We start from the raw sequence: 15,710 nt of genomic DNA, 5'->3' as shown, positions 1-15,710 counted from the left end.
AAATAGAAACGCCTAGATTCCATGTCACGTGAGAAAGACAAATAATCACATTTTTAGGATGCATCATATTATTATTCCTATTCAAAAATGGATTCATATAATAAGGAAAAATAAATGTGTGCATATTATAAATGGTCTAGACATGATGAGAACCTATGCTATTGTAAATCATATTGATGAGTTGAAGCACCTTGTATAAAAGAATAACATTATTTTTTCTTCGCCTAGATCATCCTCTTCTTTCACTTAAAGACCTACATAATCTAGGTTTGATTCTATGGTACATGGAGAAGAAATTTTGAAAGGACATTCTCTTCTAAAGCTACCAATCTTCATTCTAGCCTATGGCTTCTTGATTCTCATCACATCGCTTCATCTCTAGGCATGTTCTATTCATACAATCCTTATAATTTACCATATAATCTAATGGGAAATAATAATTATATGAGCATTAATAGGAAAGGATCTATAGTTATTGATTATGGAGCATTTCATGATTTACTCCATGTCCCTTTATTATCTTCTAGTCTCCTTTCCATTTATTAGATTACACATGGTGGGTTAGGGAAGATACTAGAGTTCAAACCTAATTCAATCCATATCAAAGATGCACATGGTAGAGATATTATTATAGTTGGGATGTGTGGTCTCAAAAATTGTATAAAATTGAATTGATAATTTCATCCTAGTTATAGAACTTGTTTTAATTATTGTGTCTAAGCATGTCCAATTGTGCCCATCTTGGGACTAGAATTGCATTGTGTTTATGGATGTGTGCTAGTTACCTAAGCAATACTTTATATCAAACTAGAAATTTCCTAAGATTCATGTATACTATTCTTTATAATAAACTAGAGATTAACTTAGCAACAAGATTTATTATATTATATATTGCTAATATTGAAACATTTAATTGGGATATAGTCCCAAGAGTCTTGAAATATTTATGGCATACTTTATATTATTCCATTGTGTTTTCATATCTAAAAGAGATATTAATTCCATAAATATTGATAGTTATGTAGATTTAAATTTGGCAAGTAATTTTTATAGTAAAATATCTATTAATTCATATATTATTACTTTATTAAAAGGTGCTATAAATTGAATAAGTAAGTGATAGGTTATGGACACTTTTTCTACTAAAGAGGTTGAGTATATGATACAAAATCATGCCTAGATAAAGAATCTATTTGGATTAAGAGATCATGTTTAGATATTAGGTTAAAATAGTAGTAATACTTTATTGTGATAAAAATAGTGTGATCTCCTAGGAAAAATGTTAAACTTTCATTCTAAGACTAGGCATATAGATACTTGATATCATTTTATTAGAGATATGGTCAAGGATAGAAATGAAAGAATAGAAAAGGTTGAGAATTTAATTCAAATGTTGCAGATTCATTGATCAAACCCATTATCACAAATAAGTTTAGATGGTTCTAAGTGTATATGTTTCTCTTCACCCTTTACATGTTCTTGATTTAATTTATTTATAATTTGGTACATTGTCATAATTTTATGTTAGTTTTAACAATTTATTTTAGTTAATATTGATGTTCCTCCGAAATTTAAATATTTGATTATGTAAGGGATTTATCATGACATGCATGGTGTCATAAGATGGATACGTTAAGTAGATTTCGAGTACCCCTCTTTTGTAGGATATTTTACAAGTTATGATAGAATCTTATGATGTATAAGAGATAAGAATAGAGGGAGTTACTTTAAAATCTTTACCACCTATTATAAGATTCTTTATTTATCACAGATCGCCTAGTTTTAGATAGGGAATACTAACAAGTTGAGCACCCATATTGAGTGACCTAACTAGAAGTTTATTGTGTAATATAAATATTTACTATTTTTAGTATATTTTAATAAATTCTCAAGGGTGATATTAGAAATTAGGTCCAAGTTGGGTTCCATCATTCAAGGGTTTTGTAACATGGTTTGGAAAACCATTTGTGGTTTCCAATTCACTCATTTTTCTCTAAATTTATACTTAAGGAATTGAATTTGATATGAGAACTTATAAGTACACAACTATTGTTGGAATGTTCACAAAATTCTTTCAATTCTAATTGATGAAAACAATTATAAAGAATTACATTCTAGGTGTGTTGTGATGTCTTCTAGATTTGATAATATATTTTGTAGGTTTTGGATTTTTTAATCTGAAAATGGATTTCCCCACATAAATCACTATGTGAAGGTATAACTATATATTTATTTATGAATATGTGTCTTTATTTTCTATATAGTTTGGATAAGGTTTAATATTTGTGTACATCATTCCCCTTAAATATTGATGTAGGATTTTTTTTTCCAACTACTCACTTCTTTAAAACTAAAAGAATTAAAGCATATTCTTTTTAATACCCACAAATTTTGGCACTATAATATTAGCTCATTTTAATGTTAATCTCCTAGTGTATGTTTTTAGGTTTGAATTTAACCTATCTTAACTTTCCCATGGGCTTCATTTTTTATATGTTTTCATATTTTTTATTAATCCAATGGCATGCTATCATTATGCATTATTTATCGCCTAATTTTAGTGTTCCACATTGGTATCCTCCAATACTATATTGACATAGATATCTAATTATTTAATGAAATTGTAATCTCTTGAATTCTAAGCATATAAGTTTAAAATAGCTACTTTATCTATTGAATTAACTCTAATAGCTAGTTAATTCCTCTCCAAAATCTCTACTAACTAATTCTAAAAATATACCTCCCTATATTTGACACACTCTTTTCTTTTGAGGTGACTACAACATTCATTACCATTTTTTTGATAATTTAAAAAATATTGTTACGATTCTATTTTTGGCCTCCATAAAAATTTTGTATTGTTAAATACATTCATCTTGATTGTATACTTTTTTGCTCTCCAAATTTATTTATTTTAAATGACTTTATGCAAGTTCTTATTCTAGTATTTTATTATTTTTATTGTAAACTTTCTTATCTTTGTAGTAACATTGTTGACACTTTAAACATTCTATTTCCCCTTTGTCATTAGTCTCACACACTTGTCTATTGTTCCCCATACACAAGTGATGTAATATTCATAAAGTACTACTATATCATTGTTTTAAATTCTATACAAACATAGGTTTAAAATAATTTTTTTTAGGGGATACCTAGTAAGTATTTTATACTTTCGGTCTTGGTTTTAATGTGTATAGGCCACATTAGATTCATAATAGAAGTTTTAGTGTTGGAATGTTTTCAAATAATCGCATGCGGATTGGATGATAGCGTAACATACTAACATCCTAACTAATGAGATCTAAAGACTAGTTTCCATGTTAGTTATTATTTTTTATATTTATTTATCTAAATTTTGTGTTTTAATTCTATAACTCTACTCATTTATAGTTTTCCCCCATCTCTCCTTTCTTTCCTAAGCCTAATTCAATTTGGGAAGATAATATATTTATATTTATATTACTAAAATAGTATTATATTATTCATTACAAACAACAACAAAAAAAATTAAAAATTCATTTCTCTAGTCCTACCAAGCATAAAGTGGTGTAATTGAAAATGTAGCCATATCTAGGCCCCTTTAATTTTTTCTCTCATTTTCACCATTTTACAATGTCTAACAGATCTCTATGAGTGTGGAACTAAACACTGTGAACCAATTTAAACTAGAGGTACATTGATGACTATTGGATATCTAACTTTATTTATTTTTCTTATGTTTAGAGTGGACTGGTGTCAAAAGACATCATTTATCAATATTTCTTGGCAAGAATTTATTGGGCTCTAGTCAAGATCCTTGGAGGAATAATTCATTGAATTTGGAAGAATGAATCAAGATGGCATACATGTATGTTGGTGTACACTAATTATTTTGTTGTTATTGTATCATGAATGTTGTTTGATAATATCTAATGGTTCCAAAAGCAATGTTATTAAATACAACAATATAACACATAATTGTACACTAGATCAACAAACAATAGTTAGTGGGAAAATAATAAAAATGTTAAATTTCAATTTTAAGATTGAAAAGTTTGAAATTCAAATCCCTCTAAACAATAATGATTTAAGAGTCAATGATACACTTATAAATCTAAACTGGGATTTTGAATGGAATACCTAGCAACTAAAATTAGATTGAAGTAATGAATATAATGTAAACAAACTGTAAAAGGTTTTGATTTAATTTTTATTCAAGAATACATCACTCATAGACTTTGTATTGCACAAAAGATAGACACCCAAAATCTTCCCAAAAACATGAGAGAAAAGGGAATGAATCATTGAGTATATGTCTTTCGCCACACAAATTTAAAGTGATAATTCCATACATTTTTATAATATTTCAGATATTTTTTTAATTTAAACTAGCTAAATAAAAAGTAATCATTCCAATTATTATAGAGGGGCAAATTTGATTTTCTATAGTTATTTTAATAATTTAAAATATTTGAAATAATTTAAAATAAAGACTTTTGAATGAGTTCATGGACTGGTTGGCAGACGGTATCTTGCAGGGATTGACTCTGTGTCGACTAGTTTGTTAAAAAATAATTTTAAGTATATAACGTCCTATCAAAGTTTATTTGGTACATCAGCATGACTTGGGATAATCAGTACGCCGACCGATAAATGGAGGAAAGATGCTCCTCTATCAATCTTGCCTTATCTGACGGCACTACGATGCACAAAGGTGGCAATCAGGAAATGGACGACCCACCTTCTATTCTTTTATGATGCAACCGGCAAAATAAGTTTTGTGTATTTTCTCTTGTCCTTAAGGTTTCTGGTATTACCAACTTCCCAGGTTAGTTCTGTGCCGGCCATACAGGACGATGCAAACCCTTTATATTGAAAGAAGTTAATAGCACCTTCAATTAACCTGAGCTAATCTCTTGTTTTCAATGCTGTTAAGCTCTGAGCATACAAGTTCGATTGGAAAGTGTGAATTGGAAAGAGTGAGGTTGTAAATTTATGAAAATGGAGGTCTTTAGTGGTTTTAAAAAGGTCGCAGCAATAATGTTTGTGGTGATGATGGTGGGAGTGAGAGTGGAAGGTGAAGATCCTGATCTGCTTACAGATTTCGATCTTTCTAGTGGGGCAACCATTGATGGGAACTTCTTCACGTTTAAAGGATTGACAGGAGTTGACTCTAATTCCACCGCCAGTGGGAGCATTAAAATTAGCAGAGCCAGCGAGCAAGAATTTCCAGGGCTCATGGGTCTAGGTGTGTCGTACGTCTTCTTTGAATTAGGGGCCAACAGTGTTGTTCCTCCTCACTATCATCCCCGGGCAAGTGAATTGCATCTGATTTTAGAGGGATCACTTACTGTGGGTTTTGTAGACACCACCAACAAGCTCTTCAACAAGACTCTATTTGCTGGGGACATGTTTGTATTCCCAAAGGGCATGGTCCACTACCAAATCAATCTTGACATGTACAAACCTGTTTTTGCTATCTCTGCATTTGGGAGTGCCAATCCGGGGACTGTGCTGTTGCCTTCCACTCTTTTCGGCTCTGGAATTGCCGACCTTGTTCTCCAAAAATCTTTCATGATCTCACCTGAAAACTTGTCCATGCTCAAGGCTCCCTTCCTCTAGTAGATTGGTTTTCTCACATTGCACATTATACTAAATCTTATCTCTTTCTTTTGCAATCCCATTCCCTATTGTAACAGTTCTCCCTATTTTAGCTTTTCTTTCTTCTTCTACATCCATCATTACCACTATTCTCGACGAAGTTGTGTAACTGTGTTTATTGCTTCTCTTCATTTATTTGATTAAAAATTAAATATGGAATGACAAGATTTATTTTGCTTATAATACGAAAAGATGGATTTAATTTGATAGAAAGCAAAATGACGTCATTTTAATGCAGAATCTCTTGAGCATTTAATGCTCTCTATCTCTTTCAGGCTTCGGCCAATTACCAATCAAAAAAAAAAAAAAAAAAACTCTCTATCTCTACTTTTCTAGTTTATAGATCCAATGACAAAATGACAATGCTTACTTTTAGTCGTTGTCATTTAATTACTATTAGTAGAAAGAAATAGAAATTCTCTCCACGAGAAAGAGAAAAGCTTCTTCCCTGAGGATTGACCATAGCACTTTCAATATTAACAATAAGAAGCGTAAAAGACAAAAGAAGAAAACATATGGGAATGTGGGATGTATAATCACATGATATTCTACGATTACCAAAGCGTGATGGATTCACTTTATATTCACCAATGGGACATGTATTGGAAGAAGTTGAGAAAAGCATATTATTGATGGCATCATTAACTAAGTTCATGACGATGTAACCTTCTTTGGAGATGATGAAGGAATGATATTATGAAATGCTATAGAGGAATTAGATTAATGTCCAAGATCCATTCCTCGACAATAATGAGGGATTTGGACCACCTTTCATTGTATATGGTTAACATAGAAGGAATTATGTTCATTACTTGAATCCACTCTATATTAAGAGGAAGATTAATTGATAAAGTTTCAAGCATATCATATATTATAGTGGACAATTTAATAAAGCTCAATTCAAGAAGTAATGTTATTGTATAAAGATCTTACTTAATTATATTACTAAATTTATTGATTGAGAAATTCAGAAGATAAATACAAGAGGTATCGATATTTGATGTGGTACATTAGGTCCATATAAATAAATGTTGAGACTAGAATAACTATCAATAAGAGTACACTTAATACTCCTAGAATGAATGCTAATAATGACACATCTTCTTCTAATGATTCATGCAACTATGCATCCCATATTCACTATACTATTAATAGCAATCATCTACCTTTCACTAGTTCCAATCATAGTTTAATAGGCCAAGTTTTCCATAGGTTGACCCCTTTTATATATGGAAACCCTTAGGTTGCTAATATGCCAAGTCAACATAGTCTTGATGTAATGGGTGATCCAATATAGTGAACATAAAAAGTTGCAGTCTTAAGGGTCATAAGAGGCCCAAATTATTTTAAAATTGATCATAAGCTTCATTACACACTTAAAACCATGATCAGTTATAAGAATTATGTTTTAATCTCCAAAGAAAATAGATGATATCATGCAAACTAAATAATAATGTGTATTAGGCCTAAACAAGCCTATTGAAACTTAGGCACTAAATGAGGAAAAAATCCTCAATCTAATTATTGTTTTAATAAAAATTGAAGTAAGTTCTTACTATTGGGTTAATGTTCCAATCAACATATTTATAATACACAAATTCAAAGAAATTCATTCTAAGCAGAAAATCCTACTACTCATTGGAATATACCCATTTGCTCCATGCATGACAAATAATATATTCTCAAGGTCTCAAATATTATTGAGTCAGATTTAAATATAAATACTTGATCCTAACCATAATCATAGTAACGTGGAAAATATTACATAGATGTGAAGCTATAGATTTAATTATTACAAAACTAGTTCAAGGGTTATACACAATCAACCTATACGTCCAGGGATGCCCACACTTTCACTTGTAAGGTCTTAAACAATGAACCAAAATCAAGATTTATTCCCCAAAACATTTTTATTTTAAATTTAATTCCCTAGGTTGGCATTAAAATTGGGCCCTAATAACCTATTCGTGTTTGAAAACCTAATCCTAGATATTATTATATGCAACATGACTCTAATATATGTTCATGTAGGTAGGATTGTGTTTCATGTGATGAGTCTGTAACCATCATCAAGAGGACCAACTATTGAATTTATAATAGAAGGAATGGTTCACATATTCCGTAAGACACTAAGCATTGAGCAAGTTGAAGTGGATCAAATAACAAGTTCTATCAAATGGTAGATCATAAAATTATGTGAGAAAAATATTACATAAAAGTAAATTATTTTTAATTGGCAATTAAAGTCTTATTATTCCTTGACAATTAGTAAGATGGTGAGATTTAACTATAGGACATAGTACGAAAACTCATTGTACATTGTTAACAAAATAACCACCACATAGGAAAATGTATGTACGAACACCCTCTTTGTGCTCCAACATATTCCTTCTTAGGTTCTTGTATCTATAGTGTAACTCTATATTCCACTATTCCACATATTTTGATATCCAAGGAGCTAAATTTATAGAATTGTAAAAAGTCTTATGCATAAATTTGGCACCCAAAGATAACCAATACTTTTAAACATCCTATCCTTTGATTTGCCTTCTAGGAATGTGTAAGAATATAAGTTTTGGCTCCATAAATTTACTCTCCAACCTATGCACCCAAACTTGGAAATGGAACATTACATAAAATACTAAAACTGGAGGAATATAGAGATATAAATGTTGCCTCTTTCCAAATGCCCACTTGGGGAGCCCACTAGTCATTTTTTTCCCTCTTCGCATGTTTCTTACCATCCTATTCTAGGCATCCATATTTGTTAAAAAAAAATTAAATATTTATGTGCACAAGTCACATTATGACTGCGAGTAGAACCCTTCATCCCTCATGAATGTAATACAAAAAATGGTGAGACTAAAAAATTATAAATTATTTTCCTAGTATGCCCTAACTGCTTTGGAATGATTTCTAGGGATGTCAGTATCATGCAACATGACATTGGATTTACAAGGTAGATCATACCTTAATCCTAGCACATCACCCATCAATGGAAACCATCTTAAATGGAAACGTTTTCCTCTTATTTAACTAATTATTGATTAATTATTTTATTATTATCATCTCATCAGATTGAAATGATAAACTTTCATTTTTTAGTTGATTTGACACAATGACCTATTGAGTTAACTCAAGTCTTCATTTTATCCTCATTTTGGTTTGATTTTTGCTTGAAAGTATATAAATGCAATAATTCTCTCATCATTTTTATGATCACTCTTAATGTAAATTTATTTTGTTGAAATAATTTATCAATTGAATTATGGTGTTATGTTTTTGAGTTGCATCCACATAATAATAGGTGAAGCTATATTATATTTGAGGTTTGCAGTAAGGTTGTTAAAATCTGAGGAGTTTGATTTTATTTCTATTTTGGTTTTTCAAGTCTCTCTATATTTTTTTATATTTTTATTTTGTTTCTTACAAATAAGTTCACTAGTTTTAGCTTGTATCTTTTTTTTTGTTCTCCCTCAATATTATCCCTAGCCTATGAAATATCTCAAGGAATTGATTTCTCATTGCTGACCAATTTCATTGATTTGACATTAATAAATAGGGAAAGGTGTGTCAAAATGGATGGTACGCCAAATTTTTTTATGTCATTATTAAACATTTTAATGAATAGGGAAAATTTAATTTAAAATTTTAGATTTGGTGACTAGGAAGGATCTTTCTTGTGGCTACATTCATTTTGGTATGGGAATATAACATCTTATTCATCTTGTCTTTCACTTTTACACTTCATAATATGTGTGTGAGGTATGAGGATAGCATGAGTGTTTAGAGGGGAGAACAACACATGCAATTTTTTTAGATTTTCCATAAGAATTCATAGAACTAGATTTCCATGTTCCCAACTCTAACATCGAACTTGGAATATGCTAACCTTACAAAAAATACACTATACATTACACTCATTATATATTTTTTGAAAACTTTTAATCATGGATTTGAAATCTAACCTAGACAAGAATCTTCTTGATTTGTAAAATGGGGATGAATCCATTACCATAGTACAGCACTATTGGTTTTGTTAAAATGCATAGTTGTCACCTTTATTTCATTATGTGGCATGGAAAGGAGTTTGAATGATTTTATCTAGCCATACTCTTTGATTATATTCTAGTGGTTGTATAATCTTGTTTCAAATTTCCAATAATTAAGAAAATAAAAAAAAATCAACTTGTAAAGCAGTTCAACTTGTAATAGTTAGTAGGAAAATATTCAAATGTTCAATTTGAATTTTAAGATTTAAAATTTGAGATTCAAATCCTTATATAAGAAAGTGATTTGAGTCAATAACACTTGTTAATCGAAACTAGGATGTTATATGAAAAAGACCAACAAGAACCCAAGAATGAAGATGGGAACATAATAAACTTTATATTATATAAAAGACACAAACTAAAATATTTAAAAAAATAAACACACATTTACACAATATCTAGAATGTTTCTGATATTAGACAAACTAAATAAAAACTAGAATATTATAAATAAACAAATTTAATCTTAATAATTATTTTAATAATTTAAGATATTTGAAATAATTTGAAATATCAACTTTGACTGAGTTTTTTGACTGATTGTGAGATGGTATTTCGCAGGCGATTCGTTGATTGAAAATTAGTTTAATTTTATAACGTCTTACCAAAGTTATCACATCAATACAGTTTGGAATGATCAATACAGCCCAACGAGAAATAGAAGCAAGACGCTCCTTCATCAATCTTGACTTCTCCAACGGCACCACAAAGCGCTCGCATTACAATCAGAAAATTTATGACCCACATTCGATTATTCTATATGATGCAGCCGGCAGCATAAAGTTTTATCAATTTCCTCTATTCCGCAAGTTTCTACCCATTTTTGTTCTTATAATGGCAATGACAAGGTTTATTTTGTTTCTAACAAAAATAGGAGATTTTGATTTGGTAGAAAGGAAAATGACACCATTTATCTCTTGGGCCTTTTAAGACTTTTATCTCTATATTTTAGAGGATGTATATTTACCTAGAGTTGTAGCTCTGTTGTGAAGAGTTTATCTCCAATATGCAATGAGGATTCAATACCATCAATAAAATATTGACAATTGTTAACAGCACTTTCAATATCAGCAATAAGAAAGATAAAAATGTGTAGAAAACAAAGCACATATGGGATGTATAATCGCATGATATCTTATGAATGTGAAAGTGGTATGGGTTCACTTTATACTCGCTAACCAATACATGCATTGGAAGAAGATGAAAGCACATTATTAATGATATAATCGAGTAGTGTTAATGACAATGTAACCTACTTAAGAGACGATGAAGGAATGAGACTAGGAAGTGTTGTACAGGAATGAACTAGTGTTCAAGATCCATCTCTTGACACTAATGTAAAGGATTTGGGTCATCTTTAATTGTGTATGTTTTATTAACATGGTCCAATTATATTCATGGTCTTAAATCTATTAAGAAGATTATATGATAAATCTTTAAGCATAACATATTTTGTATTGGACAATATAGTGAGGCTAAATTCAATAGAAAATGTTAGTGTACCAATAGTTTGCCTATCTATATTGTTAAATTTATTGATAGAGATATTCATAATATAGATACAATGCATGTCTACATTTGATGCAATTCAATAAGTACACCATCAATGTTGAGACCAAGACTATAAGATTTGACTATGGACATAGCCACCAAATATTTAGAGGCCTAATGAAAAGCAAAAGATACTCACAAGATCAATATGACAAGAGGAAGTATATTTTTTTCAGTCCATGCAAATAGAATGTACATATGTATTCAATATTTATAAAGAGAACCGCTTGCTTATATAGGCCAACGCGAGACATAGGATATCATAAGATTATGACAAATTTCTTAATCTTGTGATATGAGAGATAAAGTGATAAGAGTCCTATATGTACCTTGAGTAAATTTAAGCGATAAATTGTGAAAAGGAGCTAATAGTGGAACTAGTTAGGTACTACTCACATTCACATCAATAAAAAACATTATTAATAAGATTAAATTAAATTTTATTGTAATGAATTCCAACAATAATAATACTTCTTCTAATGATTCATGCAATTAGACATCTCACTTTACTATTAGAAGAAGTATAATTGTATGAGTCATTAGAAGAAGAATTATTGTTGAATTCTATTATTGTCATGATTTAAGTATTCTATCTAAAACTAGGTCTAAAAGAAACATTTATGGTTAGAAGGAACATGGTATTAAGATGCCCATAAAATTTAATCTACATAACTCTACAATATGTATTGAAAACCATCCTCACCCTTTTAAGTCTAAAATACTTAATTTTTTGAATATGAATGTGCCTTATAAATCCCTTAATTCTCATTCACTTACTTTATTACATCCTAAGGTTATCATAGATAGTAGATTTTCTTACACCCCCTATAGATGGGTTTTCTATGGATGGTGCTCTTGTAGAGTTTCTTATTATATACACTAATCTTCCTTCCTATCATCAAGATCAAAGACTTCCTTATTGTCTAATGATCCTACTTGAATTTCAAATATTTTTTATGATTGTGTTGAACAATCTTGATCCTTAGGATGACACTACCCTTGTAGTAGGTGATATTATTGATGTCCCCATAGATCTTGATGATGTTGAGAAATTGATTTGAATAAAATGTTTTTCTCCTTAAGAGTGATCTTCTCATTGTAATCTCTTATATAGATTTCTTTATCTCTCTACGAGAATATTTCTTTCTCTCTACCTAGATGTATGAGGATATGCCTAACATAGATGAAAAGGTACTACTCCATAGCATAGTACTTTATCCTAACACCCAATATATAAAAAAATAGTCTTAAATGAAAAGGTAGTACTCCATAACATACTACTTTATCCTAACACCCAATATATTAAAAAATAGTCAAATGCTTCCCAAGATAGCTTTAATGGTTAATATAGTGATAGAGAACCGATCAAATTATATCTTTATTCACCCTATAGAATATTCACCTTGGATTTCAAATATCATGGCTATCATAAAACCAACAACCACATTCATGTATGGAATGATTTTTGTGATATATGAGTCCACCAATGCTCACCTCATCACTTAAAAGGTTGTAACTAATCAAGAAAAATCAAAAGTTATTCCTCCATTGTACTCCATAGTTTGACAAAACAGGGACCCTAACAATACATTCATGTTCTAAAAGTTAATGCTAAAAGGTATTCCATGTAACATGAGTCATATACATGCTTCCATAGGTGAGATTGCCTTTGGAAATAATTGCACTAAGCATATGATCATTAGATCCTCAAAGAGGACCAACTGGTATATTTCTCACAAGGACAACGATCTATGCATACTCTAAGGTGCTCATCATTGACAAAGTTGGATTGGATCCAACAACTAGTGTTATAAGTTGTTAGATCAGATGGTTGAATGAGTGATGCATAAAAGAAAGTCAACGCGTTAACCGCACTGCACAACAACAAAGTGGATGCATGGTTAATAAAATTAGCACCTAATTATAGTTGAGGAGGTGCAGTAAGGGAAACATTCATCCTAAATGTGGTAGATGGCATTAGTGTCTAGTGGGCCACTTTAAATTTTAGTCATTAGCATTTAGAGGAAGACACATGGTACATCCCTATTGTCTTTGCTAATTTGTAGAGTGGCCATGTTGATTTAGTATGTGGTTTGGAAAATAATTTGAATGAATTTAGTTGGTTTAATTGTGCTATTGTGGTTGTATCATGAATGTTTTAGGGCAATGTCTAAAATATATATATATATATATATATGATTAAAAATTGATGTTTTTAAATATAATAATATAGTATATAAATGTGTATTAGGTCAATTTATAATAGTTAGTTAAAAAATATTGGAAATGTTCAATTTTAATTTTAAGATTTAAAAGTTTGAGGTTCAAATTTTGGCACACAAAAGTGACTTGAATCAAGTATATACTTGTGAATCTAAACTAGAATGTTATATGAAACTCTTAACAATTAATTACATTGCACTAATAAATTAAGATGGGAACAAACTATGATAAGATTGTAAATTAATTTTTATACAAGCGTAAATTACATATAGACTATATTGCATCCAAGGTACACTAGATAATTACATGCATTTATTCAATATTTAGAACCTTTTTAATATTAAACAAATTAAATAAAAAATGATCATACAAGATACACTAGATAATTACATACATTACTTTAATATTTAAAACATTTCTAATGTTAAAAAAATTAAATTAAAAATGATCATCCCAAATATTATAGGGGGGAAATTTTGATTTTTAATAATTTTTTTAATAATAGAAATGTTTGAAATAAAAAGTTTGAATGAGTTTTTCGACTGATTGCCAGATGGTTTCTTCAAGGGACTGATTGGATGTCAATTAGTTGAATGAAAATTGGTTTTATTATATATCACCCTACCAAAGTTGAATGATCATTACACCGAACGAATAATAGAGGCATAATTCAACGTCGGCACTACAAATCACTCACGCTAAAATCGGAAAATGTATGACCCACATTCTCTTCTTTTAACCATTTTATATGACGCAGCCGGCAGCATAAATTTTATCAATTTTCTCTCGTCAGCAAGTTTCTGGCCATGTCAGTTCTGTGCCGGCCATACACGACGGTGCAAACTCTATATATTGAAAGAAACGTATTGCACCTTCAATTAAATTGAGCTAATCGCTTTGTTTTCTTTGCTGGTATTCTCTGAGCATAATTTTTTTTAAGGTTAGTGGAAAGTGGAAGGAGTAAGGGTGTAAATTTATAGAAATGGAGGCATTCATGGGTGGTTTGAAAAAGGTGGCAGCAATAATGTTTGTAGTGGTGATGGTGGAGTGAGTGTGGAAGGTGCAGATCCCGACCTGCTTACAGATTTCAATCTTTCAAGTGGGGCAACCATTGACGGGAACTTCTTTACGTTTAAAGGATTGAGGGGAGTTGGCACTAATTCCACCGCCAGTGGGAGCATTAAAATTAGCAGAGCCAGCCAGCAAGAATTTCCAGGGCTGATGGGTCTAGGTGTGTCCTACGCATTCTTTGAATTAGGCGCCAATAGTGTTGTTCCTCCTCACTATCATCCGCGGGCAAGTGAATTGCACCTGATTTTAGAGGGATCACTCACTGTGGCTTTTGTAGACACCACCAACAAGCTCTTCAACAAGACTCTATTTGCTGGGGACATGTTTGTTTTCCCAAAGGGAATGGTCCACTACCAGATCAATCTTGACATGTACAAACCTGTTTTTGCTATCTCTGCATTTGGGAGTGCCAATCCGGGGACTGTGCTGGTGCCTTCCACTCTCTTCGGCTCTGGAATTGCCGACCTTGTTCTCCAAAAATCTTTCATGATCTCACCTGAAACCTTGTCCATGCTCAAGGCTCCCTTCCTCTAGTAGATTGTTTTTGCCACGTCCCACCTTATATTCAATCCCCCTCTTTCTTTTGTAATCCCATTCCCTGTTGTAATGGCTCTCCCTGTTTTCACTTTCCTTTCTTCTTCTACATCCATCATTACCACCATGCTTGATTGATGTTCTCTCGCCGTGTTTATTGTTTCTATTCATCTATTTGATTGAAAATTAAAATAGAAAATTCAAGACCATCAACTAATATTGAAAATTGTCAATAGCGCTTTCAATATCAGCAATATAAAAACGTGTAGAAAACATAATGAGAAACATTAAAAAGAGGAGAATAAAAAACCATATGAAATGTATAATCGCATTATATCTTATGAATGTGGGATGGGTTCACTTTATACTCGCTAACCAATACTTGCATTGGAAGAAGATGAAAGCACATTATTAATGATATAATCGGCTAGAGTTAACGACAATGTAGCCTACTTAAGAGACTATGAAGGAATAAGATTATAAAGTGTTGGAAAGGAATGAAGCTAATGTTCAAGATCCATCTTTACAATAATGTAAGGGGTTTGGATTATTGTTCATTGTAATGTGGTCAAATTATAGTCATGGTGTGAATTCACAATCTATTTAGAAGATTATATGACAAATCTTCAAGCATAACATA

The 15,710-nt window shown here is 30.8% G+C and overlaps 1 protein-coding gene across 1 annotated transcript; it reads left to right on the top strand.

Annotated features, from left to right (window-relative positions):
- The first annotated feature begins 4,980 nt into the window (after positions 1 to 4,980).
- Positions 4,981 to 15,070, top strand: LOC131039024 (putative germin-like protein 9-2). Its single transcript, XM_057971663.2, has 2 exons — positions 4,981 to 5,227; positions 14,478 to 15,070. Exons 1-2 carry the CDS (start codon positions 4,981 to 4,983, stop codon positions 15,068 to 15,070), a joined length of 840 nt encoding a protein of 279 aa, XP_057827646.2.
- Positions 15,071 to 15,710: the final 640 nt, after the last annotated feature.

This window comes from Cryptomeria japonica, chromosome 5 (genome assembly GCF_030272615.1).
Source record: "Cryptomeria japonica chromosome 5, Sugi_1.0, whole genome shotgun sequence".
Taxonomy (NCBI): domain Eukaryota; kingdom Viridiplantae; phylum Streptophyta; class Pinopsida; order Cupressales; family Cupressaceae; genus Cryptomeria; species Cryptomeria japonica.
The sequence above is the reverse complement of the archived record's forward strand: the minus strand, read 5'-3'. Positions and strand labels throughout refer to the sequence as shown.

Coding starts and splice junctions, on each gene's coding strand:
- LOC131039024 (XM_057971663.2), top strand. CDS start 4,981: ATGGAGGTCTTTAGTGGTTTTAAAAAGGTCGCAGCAATAATGTTTGTG. Junction 5,228..14,477: donor TCCAGGGCTCATGGGTCTAG/GTGTGTCGTACG, acceptor GGTTTGAAAAAG/GTGGCAGCAATAATGTTTGT.